General features: G+C 50.5%; 1 protein-coding gene across 1 annotated transcript in view; it reads right to left on the bottom strand.

Moving 5' to 3' along the window:
• Window positions 1-17512, bottom strand: part of PPM1L (protein phosphatase, Mg2+/Mn2+ dependent 1L) — a 68408-nt gene that overhangs the window by 13391 nt on the left and 37505 nt on the right. The window contains exon 2 of the mRNA XM_084529763.1: window positions 7107-7277. Coding sequence (XP_084385889.1) covers window positions 7107-7277 — 171 coding nt within the window. The remainder of the gene's footprint in view (window positions 1-7106; window positions 7278-17512) is intronic.

The following is a 17512-nucleotide window of genomic DNA, read 5'->3' as shown; positions in this document are numbered from 1 at the left end:
TGGCTCTGCCAGGAGGGAGGCAGAGAGGAATCCCTGCGGGGGCACAGAGGGCACGAGCAGGGCCCTCGGGCAGCAGCGTGCTGCAGAGCAGCGCGTCTGTGTGTGTGGTTTAACCCGACCAAGAAGCAGCTCTAAGGAGAATGCCGACACCCGGGCGTGCCAGCACAGCCCTGGGCGGCTGCCTGAGCTCTGGTTTTGCCCGCAGGGAGCTCTGCTCGGGCCCAAGCCCACGCTGTTCCCCTCAGCCTGAACTCCCACGGCTGCAGCTTGTTGCGGTGCTGCCCAAAACGAGAATGAAGAGCTGAGTCTTGCCGTTCCCGTGTCAGTGGTGGAATATCCCACGGCTGGGATGAATATAACAGCCAGCAATAAACAATTTGTTTTTAGACGCGCTGCGTGCTGGGGAATTTATTTTTTAACTTAATGGTCTGTCTCGCACAGCTTTAAACCAGAAATCCCTTTTCAGAACGCAGGCACACACACAGCGATTATTTTGTGCAGTTGGCTGATGCTTCGCAGACCCAAAGGGGCACAGTTTGGTGCCAACCCCTGCCCGCTGCACAGCCTAACGGCCTGGAAACAGCAGGACCCAGAGGAACCCGGCCCCAGGCTCACCCCAGGCACCCCAAATGCAGGGCTCCTGCTGCCGGGACACCCTCAGCACAGGGGAGAGCAAAATGACGATCCCCCTCCTGCCCTGCAGAGCGCCAGCAGCACGGGGCTCACTGCTCACACGGGCAGGAGAGGAACTCCCACGTGTCCTGCTCAGGGAAACACTGCCAGGAGCACGGCACGGCCCCGATGCTCGGGCAGCACACAGCTCCACAAGCCGTCATTATAAAAAAGGTGACTTTGCAGGCAGTCTCCGTGGATCTACGACCTGCGTGTACGGAAGAGGGTGAGAAGCTGAGCCAGGAGCCAGCCTGCGATGTGATTGATGAAGGATGAAGCCCGCACTGCTCGGCCTGCGCCGTGCTCTGCCTGGTGGCTGGGCCAGCGCCAGGCCCTGACCCCCTGGTGCCAGCTGATTTCACTGTTTTCTTTTCCAGCTATTTTTATTTCAGCCGTTTAACCTTGTGCAGAGTTAGGAATTGCTGCGCTCTTGTCACTCGCCTCAGATGTAACGCGAGTGCACAAGGGAAAATTCCCAGCAGAAAGGGCCCAGAACTGAGCGCGTGGTGGGCCGCTCCCTCGAAGCAGCTGCCTGAATAGTGCCCTGCTGGGCCATTTAAAAGGAAAACCACCAGAAAATGTAAAACCTGGAGTACGCTGCCTGCACAGATGGGGTGGGGCAGGAGGGCAGGCTGGGGGCAAGGCAGCAGCGCTCCAGCACGGCCTCGAGCCAACGGTTTCTTGAATGAGTCTTGTACAGGGAAATAAAAGGAATGAGAAACAGAGATACAGAAGGAGCTGGAGGGGCCTGGTGAACAGAAATGTTAGCCAGGGGGGGTTTGGTGCCCCCACATGAGGGGGGTGGTTGGGCTCACGGCCGTGATGAGGCAGCAAGGAGGGCAGGGCAGGCTCCTGCCTCCCACTAGGGTTAGAAGGAGGCAGGAGCAGCGAGGTTACAGCACCAGGACCCTGTAACGCCGCCTTCGTGTGCCCTGGGGATGAGCCACCAGCTGCAACCCGAAGCCATAAAAATAAATTAATTCTCCACTGCTTACCTACCAGGTAAGCAAAGATCAATCAGGCAGCAGACATCCCTGTGTCATCCGCACCGGGGCCGCGAGGAGACCTCACAACATCCATGCAGGATGAAAATCCTTCATCAAGGGTGTTGCGGCAGGCCGAGCTAATTGTGCTCATTAGCGCTCCTTCGCCCACTGCTCCTTTAGAGCTCATTCAAGTGTTGAAATCGTTTACAATTGCTCTCAGCAAAAGCCACACGGATTAGAGAAAGTGTTACTGTAATCTCCAAACCAGCGCCCGGTTCTGCCCCACCACCGGGATGGCACAGCCTGCCACCCTCACGGCACCCTTCAAAACCAAACCTGCATTTTTAAGGTGCCCGACTGCCTTCCTCCAAACTTCTTGCACGGTGGCGGGGGCCGAGCAGAGCACCCAGCACGCAGACGTTTGTCCTTGAGTCCCCTTGGCGCTGGTGTTTCCTCCGAGCGAGCGGTGCCTGCCTCTTCCCATGGTTAAATAAATCCTTCTGCAAACATCTGCGCTGCAAAGCACAGGCCTGAAAATAACCTTTCTGAAAAACGCGAGGTCTCAGAGTTTCTTAATCATCTCAGCATCACGTTTTTTCCCTACGATTAGAAGAATGACGTATTTTAAAACAGATGAAAAGAAACCCCGTGCTTACAGACCCGCAGAAATCAGGTTTAACCTCTACAATCACAGCTCAGCTCCTATGCTGAGACGATCCCTACCTGCCTGTGCGACACCACTTCAAGATCTGGTGTCTGAAACAACAGAGAACTGCTTTGTGCTCCCGTTCAGCCCTGTCCTGTTCTCTCTGTTAAGCTCTAAGTCGGTACCAGCACCCGGTGCTGCTCACCCCGACCACACCAGGCTCAGCTACAGCGTCCTGGGATGTGCCCACAGGCTGAGAGACTCAGATGCTGTCTCTCCATCACAGCACGATGAATCCCTCGTCCTTGTGAACAATCACCCGAACGCAGGAGGAATGAATCTCCAGTTCCGTTCTGAAGTCCATTTCTTGGCACTGCTGTGATATTCAGTTTCACCTCGGCACCACGCCCAGCGGTTGAATACATCAGAAGCAGAAATACCCACCAAGGGGATGCAAGGAGCCTTCCAACCCCCGAGTCCTGGCGTCAGCAGCAGCAAAAATTATTAATGCGAATCTGGACAAAGCTGTGAGGTTTTCACCGGGCAAGACAAAGGCATTGCCTAGAGAGGACAGCACTGAACTGTTCCAAGGAAGAGCAGGATCAAACATTTTAAACAAACCAAAGCCACATGGCTTTACGGCAGGATTTGGGCACAGCCTGCTTAGCTAAAATTTGTCTCTAATTCCATCACATCGCCTGGAGCCACTACCAGGGCTTCCCAAAGGTTCACGCAGGAAGGTGGCTGCGTTTCAGGTCTGACTTTTATCAGTAACACCAACAGCAACAAAGGCCTGGGGCTGCCCTGGGGAATTCACGCCACGCACGTCCTTCAGGTGCCAGCCTGCCCGCTGTGTGTCAGCTCCCAGGTCATCCAGAAGCCGTCCCTCTGGTGGCTGCCACAGAATATTTCACGAAGACTCGTGCAGAGATGGGATGAGGTCAGTGGTGATCGTCAGGCTCCCGGGGTAACAATTCTTACTGGGCTCCTCTGCCTCTGCCAGTGCTGGGCGCCTGCTCAGGCCAGGATTTAAGCTCTGGGGAGTCACCGCTGCTGAAATTGTGCTCAGCCGTGTCCCCATGGACCAGCCCCATGTGTCAAGGAGCAGCCAAACACGTACCAAAAGCAGGCTCCCAGAATTTTAAGCCTTTTTTTTTTTTTTTTTTTTTTTTTAAATAACGTGGCTGCAGCAAACCCAACAGATTTCTTCCTGCATTTGTAACGTGCACGAGCTATCGTGTGATAAATACCACGGTGAAGATAACTTACTGTAGCTTGGCTGCGATGTAGAACGATGGCTTTACCTGATCAAACTTCTTGCAGTGGAAAAAAATGATGTTTCCCCAGCAAGGTGTTCATTCTCCCAAATTGCAGCACGTATTCCCAGAGCGCCCACACTAACCTGGACATTTGTGTGAGAGAAATGGATTCACCAGCCTACTGGGGTGAAGCTGAACCTTGGATATTCTTGTTTTTCTGTCCACCTGCCAGAAGCAGCCAAAGTTCCTGGGCCGGGACCTGGGCAGACCGGTGCCAGGCTGCGTCTTCTTGCAGGTCCTGAAGCCAGAACGAATCCTGAGTCCTGGATTTACGCTCAGGGCCGCTTGTCCCAGAGCCCAGGAGGCACAGAAACCCAGCCTGGGCTTCTGCAAGGCACGGGAACAGAGGCTGAGCAGGAGAATCAATTTAATTCATCACCCACCCATCGTGTGCTAACTCCTGCAGGGTGGCAAACACCTCACGTGCCGGGCACGTTGGGTGCAGGCAGAGCACAGAGCACAGACCCCACCTCACTCAGACGGGCTGCAGCACGCCGTAGTGCTAACGGGCGCGTTTTCTCTCAGCAGAAAATAAATTCTGTTGCTAAGACGGGAGCATTCGGGCACTTTGGGACGTGAGCTGCTAGCGTAAAACCCCTCCTTATGGAAACAAACTGCTGACACGAGCAGTTTCACTCATTCAGTGGCACTGAAAGATGGGCTGGAGGAGGAAAAGGTGAGCAAAGGGCTGAAAATGGAGCCATCCACAACAAGGACAGCAGGGACAGCTGCCTGTGCTCCTGGCTGCCGAGCTGGATTCCCTGGCTCCCTTTGGACACGAGCGCTTCATGGTGAGGCAAAATGAAATTTGTCTTTTTTTTTTTGTCACCCGGGGAGAGCGGCCGCCCGTCACAGCACGAACTATCAGCGGATCTCCCAGCAGGCTGGAGCCAACTGGCACGCAAGAGCTCAGTGCCAAAATACCTTCAAATATCCCAAGATTTCATTTGTCCAGCAGTCGCTGACCACCCCAGAGAGGGGAGATGCTGTAGGTAGGCGGAGCAGGATTTACATCCAACAGCGCTTCAGAGGGAGGAAAAGATCCTGGCCCAAAACTACCCCAGCCGCAGCGAGCCAAGAGCGGCACTTTTTAAACGAAGGGATTTAGAGATTAGGAGAGGATTTGTACCCATCTGTCACGCTGGGCCTGCTTTCATCTTACCAAGCTTTCTTAGTCAAACTTCACTAAAAATCTTGTCAACATCTGACTATTTTTAGATGAACGCCCTGCGTGTGGTAGCTCTGGGACCCCGAGCTCCTGACAGGGAAGATTTAGAGGAAGGCGTTAGGGCGTCCAGCCCTCCGAAGCTGCACGTTGTTATTAACATCACAGCCGTGCTCTAACGGCTCAATTAACAGGCACAATCGTACCAGAAGCCCAGGCTGGTTTAGCACAGCTCTGTTTTCACCTGGGAAATGGATGCAGAGGAATCCTACACGCAGAAAAGGCGTTTGTGACCTCCGAAATGATGGAGCGAGGACAAGGAACAGGAGAAATGAGTTCAGACCCATTTGAGAAGTGCTTTTCCCTCCAGCACACCACTGACTACAGCACCTAAGTACAACACCCAGCAGCGTGCCTCCGAGCAATCAGCCAGCTCAAATTGAGGATTTTAGTTTACAACAAGGCACACTCGCTGTCTGGGACGTGTGTGTACATTGAGACCTTTCTAAACTCGGTATTTACGTAGCTCCTAATTTCTACATCATTGTTTTATTGTGAGATAAAGATCCCCAGCGTGTGTTTGGAGCAGCTTACTCTTTATTTGCTCTGCACAAACACACAGTTTTCCATAAAGAAAAATGCTTTCTCCTTATCCTGACAGGAGCTGGTAATTCTCTCCCCTGTACCCTTCCCTTCCTAACAAACTCCTATCAATCAAACTGACTACAGAAATAAAGGGACCGAACCAGCGTGACCGAGACAGATCTGCAGGAGCCACCGGGCTGATAAATTTTCTGTTCAAAATATAAACAGAGGCGATGGAAAGCAACAACTTCCAAAGCTTGTTTTTTATGCATCATTAAAAGCAGGAGGTACCTGATGAAAAGACAACCCGTGCCCATCTGTTAACCGTGCTGTCCTTCAACAACTCACACGACTCCGAGCTCCTTCAGCACAGGAGCACACGAGTGGGCTGCAAACGGCACCGCGAGCTGCCTGAGAGCTCCTGAGATCAAAGGAGTTCAAGAGAATCAGGCTTATTTACTGGGGGAGAGCATGAACGTGGTTGATAAAGGACGAGAGCACTGTAATTACTTCAAGTTCCTAAAGCTCACAGCCCTCTAAGCACCCAGAGCACGCAGTCGGCAAATGGCATTTTAAGTTGCTGGAGCGTTTGAGATCAAAGTAGCTTAAGAGAACGATATCGATAGTGTGGGGGAGGCTGAGCAGGAGGCTGAACACAGCTGGGAAGTGGTTGCAGCATTTTAAGCAGTTCAGGCCACTACAGCCTAAGTGCAAAGTAACAGGAGAAAATGCCACAGGCTGGCTGCTGCTTGGCTTTCCAGAGCTGGGCTAAGGGAGATGAACTCAGAGGATGGGGATTTTAGCAGGGCCATCTAGCAAGGGCCAAACAACACGGTGATCCCCTTGGAAGGTTATCTAGCAAACGTGAGCTAAAGGGGATGAAAAACCTAGTTACGAGATTTAGGCTTCTGGCTAAAACAGCTGGAAGAAAAACCTTGAGTTATGCTCAGAACGGTTCCCAAAGGGCACCGCAGTGCCAGCTACGGCCAAAGGGAAAACAAAACAAGAAAGTACCAGGGACTAAGAAAATCCAGTCACTACCATGAATATTAATCAAGCAGTAACACTTCTAACTGTACTTTTTGTAGTAAAAAAAAAAAAAAAACAAAACACGTTTTTTCCTAGTAGAAAGTGTTAGCTGCACCTAAGAAAGCCACCACATACCTAGACTGTCAAGGTACAAATACCAGAAGCGAAGAACCCCGTAACTGCACTACTTAAATGCCTCCAGCACTCCACCAGTTGTCTATTTTTGACTACCCACACCCATCATGTCACAGTTAGAATTCAGATGCCGTGACTCCCCAGTACACTCTTGGCTAGGCAAGTCCAAAACTAAGTCGTGAAGAACCCAGTGACGTGCAGGACGTGCATCTAACAAGAACATTGTAACAGGCTGCAAAATCCTTCCAAACTGCATTGTGTGGCTCGGTCACACAGCTCGCAGAGACAATGCGAAACACATGGCTCCAGCACCAACATCTGTACGTTACAAAGAGCCAAGTGTTGGTACAAAAACTGTCCTTTCAGCTATTTAGGATGCAAATCACCAAAGTGGATTTTTTTTCTCCTAAATTAACCTGATTTTAGGAGAAAAATGTTTCACTGAAGCACCCCAAACCTTTAAGGACAGAGTTCAATTTGCCAACACGAGCCCTAGGAGTCTGAAGAACATCTGGAAGTGGGCAACTTGTTTTCAGTAAAGCCTCACTTAGGAAGAAATAAAACCATACCTGCTTCATCATAGGACACGGTCAGTTTTTCCAGCATTTCTCGATCAATTGATAAAATCTGCTGTTCCAGGATGGTCTGGTAAGACAGCACGCTGTTCTCCTTGTCCTTCTCATAGTCTTGCAGGTGTTGCTTTAGGACTTCAGGCAGCCGGGACTTCACGTATTCTGCTGCTGACTGTAGAAAAGAAGCAAAGGTTTAACCAGGACCTTTTCTTTTTGAAAAGCTTCGTGCATATCCAGAGCAATTTTTTTATTATTATTTATTTTACAGCATTTTCAAATGTGACTCCTCACAATAAATACTCGAGTACTACCAACTCCAGTGTCAGATGGTCAAAAGGAGTCTCTTCAGCTGCTACGGATACATAACAGGGTTAGGACAGGAAAACCCAAATAAATCTTTAATAGCATTAAAAACCAACCTACAGATATACACCCAAAGATAGAAAATTATTCCTTTTTTTTTTTTTTTTTTCTGTGACTGCTCAAAGCCATAAGAAAACAGAAATTAACACAAGGTGGCATGGTTGTACCAACCTTAGGGAGTCTTACGCAGAAAATGCAGAGGGCGGTGAGCACCAAGGGCTCCTGCCCCTGGGCAGTGGCTCCTTGCTGCCTTTCCAGCAGCGATACAAACCCAGCTGGGCAGGAGGGATGCAGCAAAGGCTGCTGCCCTGTGCTCTGCCCTTCCTGCCAACTCCCAGGCAGGAGAGAAAAATGAATGGTGAAAAGGTTAGATTCATCCAGGGAGCGGCCACAAGTTGCCCTGCTCAGCAGCACGCTCTCCTGGGTTTATATTTAGTTTTCCAAAGTCAATTGCTGATTAAATTTCGACCTTAAAATATCACTGAAGTTGTGGTCAATTTATCTGCAGGCTAAGCCACGGGAGACGAATGAAATTATTGTAGGGAAAGCAGAGGAGCTCTCCCCAGGAGCACCACACAGCCCCCGTTACAGTTAAACCAGTTTCCTTCCCAGGGAAGGCCCAAAGAGGCACTGGGTGCAGGCCTGGGTATTTCGTGTTTCTCCAAGAAGAGGTTTTGCTCTGCACAGGGGCATTTTGGGCTCTCCCACTGCCTTTCCACAAAGTCATTTCAGGATTAAATCACAATTTTGGGAGAATGTACCAAAAACGTGGTCTTGTTCACGTAGGGGGCTCTGCGCTCTGTGCCCGCAGCAGTCGGGGCAGCTCATGCTGAATAAAAGCCACGTGAAACACAGTAAAATTTCCCTGGTTCCTTTATAAAACTGTGTGTCTGTTTTCCCCCTGAAGCTCCCTTCTCCAGCTGAACAGAAGGCTGACTTTAATAGCTCCATTGATTTTCAGGTATTTCATTCGGCCACGGAAAGCTACTGCTTTATGCTGTGTACCTGCGAGGTAATACACTTGCAGAGCTGATTCACCAAAAATCACATTTTTCTCGAGTTACGGGGAAAAAAAAGCCTGCACAAGACTAAAACCACATCAGGAGATGCTGAAACCCCTCCCTGTGCAGGAACCCAGGCCTCACAAGCCCCCACATCCTCATGTAACTGCCCCACTTGCCCGCGTTTCTCAGTACTCACTGCTTTACCTCGCTGCATGCAAGTGGCGATTTATACCAAAGGCAAAGAACTGAATCTCACGACAGCACAGGGGAAGAACACGTTAGGAGGTGGTTATCAAGATCAGGTATTTTCCATCTGGCTGGGCCAGACAGCATTAATTCAGCTCCAGGTGGCTGGGACCTTCCCAGCCTCTATCTTCAAAATGCAGAGGGGGGTAAGACGCTGTTTGGAAAGGGTACGTGTAGGGGCTCCTTTTAAAATAGCATAAAGGAGGAGAAAGAGAATTACAGAGCGGTTTGTTTGCGCCTAAATAATGGAACAAAAGATCAATTGATTTCTAGGGATGAGAGAGCAGCAAGATTTGGAAGCCACAGAGAGCGAGGTGCTTCTCTCGGGGTTTATGGAAACGTTCATGTGGTTTGTAGCAGCTCTGTTCTGGGGAGCAAACCTTCCTTTCAGCATGCCTGTGCTCAAAAGCCTCAGCACTGCTGATACATCGTCAGCCCCAACACAGCTTTGGGAACCCAGAGCCTTTCGTGTAAACGGGGCTGCAGAATCCCATGCAGACTGAACGTTTCAGAGATGTCCACGACCACCACACACGGCCAGCATCCCTTCTGACCCGCCAGGTGAGCTGGTTGCTGCCAGGGCAGCCCCAGCTGCTGTGCCACTGCCACTGCCTCGTTTGCTCCTCTCCAAGCTCCATCGTTTCATGGTCATGGAAATGATTTCCACCAGAGGAATGTGAAATATGTACTGAGCCCCCTTGGGATTCCACATTCTGCGTACTCTTACACACATGCTTCTGGACTTACATCAACCACCCCAAACCCGACCCAACCCCACACTCGCTTCTCACAGCAGCGTGCCCTTACCTTACACCTCACCCCGCCTCCAGGCTGGCTTCATGACAGATTCCTGCTTTAAGCAGAGCCCAGCACCTTCACTCCCACTTCACTTTCTTTCCACACCGAGCAACCCAGCCACCAAGCTTCAGGGGGTGTTGGTGACACCTCGGTCCCCTGCTGGGCACTCAGGACAGGAAAGCAGCAGTCAGGGGATATTTTTTGCAATCCCATTGATGGGACCTGCACTCACACAGGCAAACCGCCTCCTCACCCTGTTCGTGAGGAGGGGTTGGTGGGGGCTGAAGGAGATCCAAAAACTCTGCCCCGGACCCAGGCGTGCCCCTTACCGGAGTGCAGGAGGCCCAAATCTGGCATCTCACGGGGCTGATGCTCTCCTCCATCAGCACGAGCCACAAATAACTCCTCTGAAGTCAGGGGAATTTTGCTAAGGCAAACCCCTTGGAAAAAGGACACGAAGCTATTAATAGCCATTGAAAAGGAAAACATGAGAGCAAAACATAATCTACTCTTGAGAGGATAATGCAGGATCTACCAACGGTGCTAGGACGAACGTTTTGCCCTCTAAAGCCAGGAGCTATTTAAAGAACAAACAGGTCGAAAGAGACTCCGGAATAACATTTTCCCATAGCCTAACTTTTGGTACGAGCAGCCTACCAGTTCTTTTTCAAAGCGTCTTTTCCTCCGAAGGAACTATTCAAGCAAATAATTTGCTATTGATCAGCCTGGATCCCAGGAAAGCCGAGCTCACAATGTGAAGCAAAAGCACGCCTTCAGCAGCGATGCAGGACTCAGGAATCGCTCCCAGGAGGCTCAACGAGACCCGACCCGACACCCACCACTATTATTTTGCAATCCACGCACCGCGTATCGCCGTAGCAGGAAAAACATCGGCCTCACAAACATCTTTAGCTCATCAGCAGCTCCAGCATCACGAGAAAATTAACCTGATTCCGAGGAGATGCATAAAGTTCAAATTAGTATTCGCCCCGGATTGCCAGAGAGAGATGAAATCCATAATTACAGTAATCCACAGCTGCTTCCACTGTAGAAAATAACAAATTGCCCAGTGAGAAGCGGTGTCCGTGAAACGGAAAGAAAAGGCCATCTGTTGTGGAGCTTCGCCCTGACTTCATGCCTCCAGCACGGAGAGCTGCATCCCCTCGGACACGGGATTTATGGCTCCGAGCAACGCAAACAGCACCAAGCAAAGAGTGACAATAAAAACGAGGAGCGATGATGATTTATGGCTTTAAATTATGCATTTGAGGTTCTTCCCTGAGACAGCGCTTGTCACTCACTTCTTAAATAGAGGTATTTAAACGTCCTCGACCGAGCAGCAAGGAAGGCAACGCGCTGTGCAATGCAGAAATCAGCCCCCTGCTCCGCCGCCCACCGCCCCTGCTAGGCACGGGGAGGCACACGCGGTGCTGGACGGGGCTCCTCGATCCAGGACCTGGATCGAAAGAGGTGAGGATAACTGCAAAAGAATCATTTTCCATCTTCCGATGGGAGAAGGGACAGCAAAATACGTGCTCATGTTTTTTTTTAAGAAAGAATTTTAATTAATTCGAATTAGCAAGAAGCGCCCTGTGCTATAGGCACGCGGTCACTCCGCAGCTAAGGACCAGGACTCGGGGCAGGGAGGGGTTTGTTGGAGACGACACCGTTGTTGGCAGAGCCACGAGGAGGGCTTCCGAATCGGGCCGTCTAATTAAAAGATGAATTTTATCAAAGCAGGGAGAACATTACGATTATCTCGTCTGACATCTCAAACCAGGAGGAGCACAGGACCGCTCTGTCTCATTGCTTGAAGAAGTCATTTAGAGAAATATCCAGCTCTATTTGGGAGGCAGAGGATCTTCCACTGCCCTTGAAGTTAATTACCCTTCCTGTTAGCGGGCGATTTCACACAGCACAGAAACCTTCACATCATTTCCAGTCTGAATCTGCCATTAGCTCTGACTTCCAGCCACTGAATCGAGTGAAATGTCTGCTCACCTGCACTGCTCTTTCTCATGCAAATGCATGCAAATTGATCCCATCTCCCCATTATCCTCCCATTGATAAACCAAATACATGGAGCTCCTGAAGGCAAGTTGTTTTATGTCAAGTTAGTGTGAGCGTTTTCTGATCTCGTGGTCGATCCTACAGTGGATGTGCTGCCACTTAGAGAGGGTGAAAATGTTCCCAGGTAACCCATCAGGATGACCATCGGGATGACACGCCGCCAGAAGAAATCCAAGCAAGAGTGGATTAATTTTATTTGGTTGGCATCAAAACTAGAAGATTTATTCCGGTTCTTTAGACAACTGCATCCATGCACCAAAAAGCAATGTTTAGTAAATATATTAAGAGCAATAAGAGGAGCTATTACCCTCATACAAGGAAATGCATTTGGACCGAAACTGCATATGAGCAGACACAAATTCTGAATCCTAATTGTGCTAGGAAGGCAATTATTATTCACGTCCTTTTTAGGAGAAAAATTAAAATGAGCAGGGAAATTAAACTGAAAATTAGCCCCAGACAAAGCTGTGATTTTAATGCTCCTGCTAGGCTTAACAAAGAAGCTGCAGCTTATTGTGAAGGGCTTGTGCTTTGCTCACCCTGGAAGACGCACACGGAGAGACACAAGGGACAAACAACGACAACTTCCATGTCCACTTGGCCGTATCCGAAGGGCATTACCAGTTGGCGTATCAATAACGTCTGCACTTGCCAAAAGGCGTGACTGAGCTGGTGGAACACTGCAAAAAGTGTTTGAATGAATTATTAAAAAAAGGAGGAGGAATGTCAAGGCTTTGCCTGAATTTTCTGATAATTGGTTGCCACTACAAACATAGAAGCAACCAAATATTAAAGCAAGAAACAATAATAATAATAAAAAAAAGGTTTTAAAATGCATGCAAATGCTCGGCTCCTACCAGTTAACGCTGCAGAAAAATCTGGGTCCCAAATTGCAATTTATGGTCAGAAGAGATTACTAAATATAGCCGCCCATACAGCTCCAGCAGCAGGGACTGCGCTTGCTGAAGACCTGCCAGGAAGGATTTCATCCAACCCAGAAGAACTGAAACATTTGCTTGTATTGCTATAATCAAACCTAAGCGATGGTGGATCAATTTTTTTTTTATTTTTATTTTTTATGTTGGCATAAAACCCAGAAGCAACAGAAGCAGAGATAACGCTGAAAATAATGGCTGAAATATCATTAAAACAACTAACTTTACGAGGGCATCGAACTGCTCATTTTGCAAGCTCGGCATCAAGTGCTTCTTTGATACCGAAAGCGCCGGCGTTTTGTGTTTTACTGAGCTCATCAAGTTCCACACAGAAGGAGAAAAAAAAAAAAAAAAAAAGTTGTGCAAAATGAAAATGAGGCTGTTGTGTGCAAGCCCTGAGAAAATGGTGTTTAAAACTTGGTGGCTGTAACCCCGCATCGGTACAGACGCTGCAACGAGTGCCTTCATCAGCTATTAAAGTGCCTTAAAACCACTCCAGAGGGTTTCTCCAGGTATTTCTGTGCAGATGCTTTTGCAAATAGCGGCAGGTTGTAAGATGCTTTATGGAGAATCACTTTTACCCAACGCCTTTCATTCTGCTGCTTTAGTTTAGCGAGAAATGTATTTATAGCCTATTAGACACAACTAAATAGCGAGAGGCTTTCTTCTTTCTCTGACATTGTTCTCTTTCTCCCGGCAAAGGAAGAGTGAGCAGAGGAATATTTCAGTCTAAATGCTCTCTCCTGACTTAAAGCTATCACTCTCTGCCAAGCAGGAGTCAGCACAAGAATTAGAAAGATTCAGCCTGGGCTGAGGCACTCTACGAATTAGCTCCTTACGCAGCAGACCGAGAAGATTCTTGCTTACAATTTTGCCCAAATTCCACCATCTGGCCAGAAATTTATGATCTATTTTAGATTCCTACTCTGTAAGAAAGAAAAAAAATAGTCAAGGCAATCCAGTTCACCTAGAGAACATGAAGGCCACATTTTCCCCCAAGAACTGGAGTACCTGCAGGGCTCCCACCGCTCCTGCCCACAGCTCCCAGTCCTCTGCTCCCGAAACACCTCTGCCAACTATTCCAGTCCAGTTTCAAAGCTGCAAAAAAGCTGAATGAGCACAAAATGGACAGGAATTCTCCAGTAACATCAAGTACTGCTTTACCTCGCATGGTCCCAAAGCACCTTAGAGATGCCACAACCACGAAGAGCTGCAGTGGAAGGCAGCAAGTCAGGGATTTGTGCGTGGCAGAAGAGCCCTGGCCGGGTGTTGCCCCGTGACAGCCACCAGCCAAGCCCTGCCCCGCTGAGGCTCCTACCAACCTGGATCTGCCTGCTGCTGGAAGCAATCCTTCAGCTCTCACTCTGTGTTAAGAAATCACATGAATAATTAGCCCCAGGATACATCCGATACTGCGATGAGAAAGAGATAAGAATGACGATAAAGGATTTCGCTGTGAAAAAAACAAAAAAAAGCATCAGCAGGCGCAGAGCCTAAAGGTCAACCCAAGACCCGGGGATGTGCTCTGCTGTGCCGCTCACTCAGGGGCTCGGGGGATTACTGAAGAGCTGACAGCACCGCAATTTGTTCCAGCCCTATTTACGGGAGCCCCCACTGCCTCTTCAGAAGCTGCACCAAGCGGTGCTCACGCACAGCGAACAAGGAAAACGTGGCCACGGAGTCCTGTAAACGATTCACCACGGGCCCGCTGCCATTCTCCTTTAGCCGCGTATATGGAAATTAAAATTTGTGGAGATAACGACTTGGAGATTCGATGAGCTCTGTTTAAATGCAATTACAGACCTTTCGCTTGTTCTCTCCTCGCCTCAGCTCTGTAGGGACCCACGCTGCACAGAACGAGTACGGGGCGAGCAAGGGGAGTGCTGCATTCACCCTTCATGTAAAGCTGATCCAACGCTGCTTGAGAAGACTGAACTTTTGTCTCCTCCCTGTGTGTCCCAGCGTAGCACCAGCCCGCCAGGAATAAAGATTTCTCCTGCCCTGTTCCTGAAGGTCTTCTCCAACCTAGGTGATTCTGTGACTGCAACGGGCTACAGAGAGACCAGAAATTTGACAACTTTTTGGTAGATCAGGAGCTGAGGAGGAAAAGACTGGCTTCAGGCACTGCACTCAGCCCCCACGGCTACGGAAAGCCTCCTTGACTCGGGATCCCTCGCTTTGTTTGCTCTCTCATCTCTCAGGCTCGGTACTTACAGGCACTGCTACATCTGCAAAATCCATCCGAATCACAACACCCCCTCAGCAAGCACACGCGAACCTTCCCGGGTGCAAAGAACTGGCAGCGAGCAGTCGTACAGAAGGCTTAATTAAACGGCACAGACTCCGAGACGGGGACTTCATTAAGGAGAAAGGCAGCTAATTGCCACTCATCAGCAAGGGTCCCGGTGCACGTTCATCCTCCAGAGCCACTTCTCTACGTGGATGCTGAGAGCAGGGCCCCCGAGAGAGGGGAAGGCAGAAATCAGGCCTGCAGCGAGGGGAAACAAGAGCCTGGCTGCTGCAATTTCTTCCCTCTAAAAACAGACGTGCTTTTACTAAAAAGGGAATTACTGAAAGCTCTCTCCATGGTGTGGTCAGCTCCTGGCTCACCAAGTCCAGGGAAGAGCAAGTACCGGGGCATGAGGTTAGGAAAGGGACAGATAAAACCCATGGCAGGGAGCAGTGAGTTAGAGTTTAAATGACAGGCTCTCGAAATGCAATTTAATGAAATATCTTCCCACACAGTGAGTTTGTTTCCCTAGCTCGTTAGGACAAGGGGTTGTTAATGGCACTTATTACCAAGGCAGCAGGTCAAGCAGATTTCGGGCTATTTTCATCCCTGGACAAAGGGAGGAACGAGGGCCCAGCAGATGAAATCCTTCAGCCGAACAATTTGGTGCTGAAGCCCTGGGGGCACCACTTATTTGGTTTTGTACCCTCACACGTCCTCACACCATGCTACACCCAAAGTGAGGCATTTCTGCAGCATCAGGCAGAGCTACGGCCCTGAGCAGGTTTCCTTCCACCCCAGAGCAAACCAGCTTACGCCGTGAATTGGGACTGATTAAATGTCCGAGCAGCCCCTCCGTGTCACTGCTTCGCTTTGCAGTTCCTGCCTGTTTTTAAGAGCAGCCGCAGCACGGATTAAACGTCCGCGATACCACACTACACAGCTTCAGAGACACAACTGGAAGTTATGCTGCTCTTGCATCAGAGCCTCCTTGAAAAAGCTCCTGGGCTGGAGAGATAACAGAGCGCAACTTTGATTCTCAGCCTTTTGGATCGCTCAGCGTGTTTGCGTATTAAAGGCACCCGGCCTGAAGGTTCCAGATTTCACGGTGAGCCTCGGGACGGCAGAAAGCACAGGAGCACAAACCTTGGGGCAGGAGCACACGCAGCAAGGGAACTGAGACAGCGGCGGCTCGTGGTTTGGAAAGTTCCCAGAAACATTCAGCCTTTAACTTCCACGAGGTTAACCAGCAATTTAACTAAGCCTAAGCCAACGTTTCTGAAGAAAAACGGTTTTCAGATTCCTTGTGACTGGCCCTGGTTTGGTTTCACCAGCAGTGGGGCCGTGCAGGCAGTGCCCCAGCATCCTGACTGAAGGCAGACCTCGCTGCCTGGCTGCTGCGGGAGGGCTGGGAGCGTTCCCCGGGGCTTTCTGCACGCTTCTCACGTCCTGAGCCGAAATCTGGGTGCGTTCCTCATCTTCTGGACCCCCTCCTTTCAGTCAGGATGCATCTCGTGAGGAGAAGAGCCTTGCTCAGATTTTTATCAAAAGCAAGAGCAAAGGCTGACGTGGTGGTTCCCTCTGAGCCACGGTACCCAGGCTGACGAGGAGCTCCCCTCCCGGCTGCTCTCTCCGAAGCCCACGCAGTGCCTGCCTCTGGTGAACCTCTCGTGTTCCTCCGATTCAGTCAGCTGCCAGCCTCTGAGGCACGGAGCTGGAAGTTGGCAAATCAAGATTATTTTCTCAGCACAAAGGGCTGCTAGGAAATCTTTCTTCTGCCGTCGCTCAGCTTTTGATTTCTATTTTTCTGTATTTTTTTTCCTCCCAAACTCCTAGGCACTTGATGTCTGCTCCAGGCCTAGCCAGACCCTGTGCTCTGATCCCAAAACTGGCGCCGTGCCCCAGCTCCAGTTTTTCCTTCCCGTGCCATAGACGGGCTCTGCTAGCAGCGTCCTTCCCCGCAGCTCCTGGTGACCCCAAGCCCTCCCTGCAGGGCGCTGGCCCCATCCTGACCCGCTCGCTGTCCCCACACCCCCTGCACCCGCTCGGGGCCAGCTGGAGGCAGCCGCAGCTGGCGGAGCAGCAGCAGGTTTGCCGAGAGGCGTGAAGGAGCAGATGCATTTCGAGGTGCCATTTCCAAACACGCAGGTGCTGTGAGAGAAAACAGAGGTGCTGGGCCCGTGTGCGCCCCGACACCTCCTGGCTTCCCTGCCAGGAGCTTCCCAGTGCTGCCAGAGCTGCTTCCTTGAAACCGTGCCCGCTCTCATGGCACTCCCTTTCCCTCCTGCTGCTGATTATTCCATCTGGATCCTTTCCGCAGAATCACTCCCATCCCACCTGCTATTTTCGGAGAGTTTCACGACGCTCGTCCAAGGGGAGGATCGGGGCTGCGGCTCGCTTCCATCAGCTGCAATCTTTATGCTGATCACTTGCCAATCTCCCGCGACTCTCTGGAGCTTTCCGAACTGAAACCCAAGTCTGACAGCTTCAGCGTTTACTTGTGGGTATCACACAGGATTGTGAGATAAAGTGGTGCATCCCCTTACCCCAGAGGCCAGCAGAACCCCGCTGCTCCCTGCCAAAGACCCATGGGAGGCGCTGGCTCAGGCTCGGCTCCGTGCGCTGTCCTCGACACCCGAACCATGCCCAAACCTTCTCGATGCCCCCAGCTCAGCCCCAAAGGCCGTGCTGTACGCTACAACCGCCCCAAAAGAGAAGAACCCAGTGAAAAAATCCCCTCCTTGAAGCACCTCAACA

The sequence above is a fragment of the Aythya ferina genome (assembly GCF_964211825.1).
Source record: "Aythya ferina genome assembly, chromosome: 9".
NCBI classification, from domain to species: Eukaryota; Metazoa; Chordata; class Aves; order Anseriformes; family Anatidae; genus Aythya; species Aythya ferina.
Note: the sequence above shows the minus strand (reverse complement) of the source record. Positions and strands in the feature narration are given on the sequence as shown.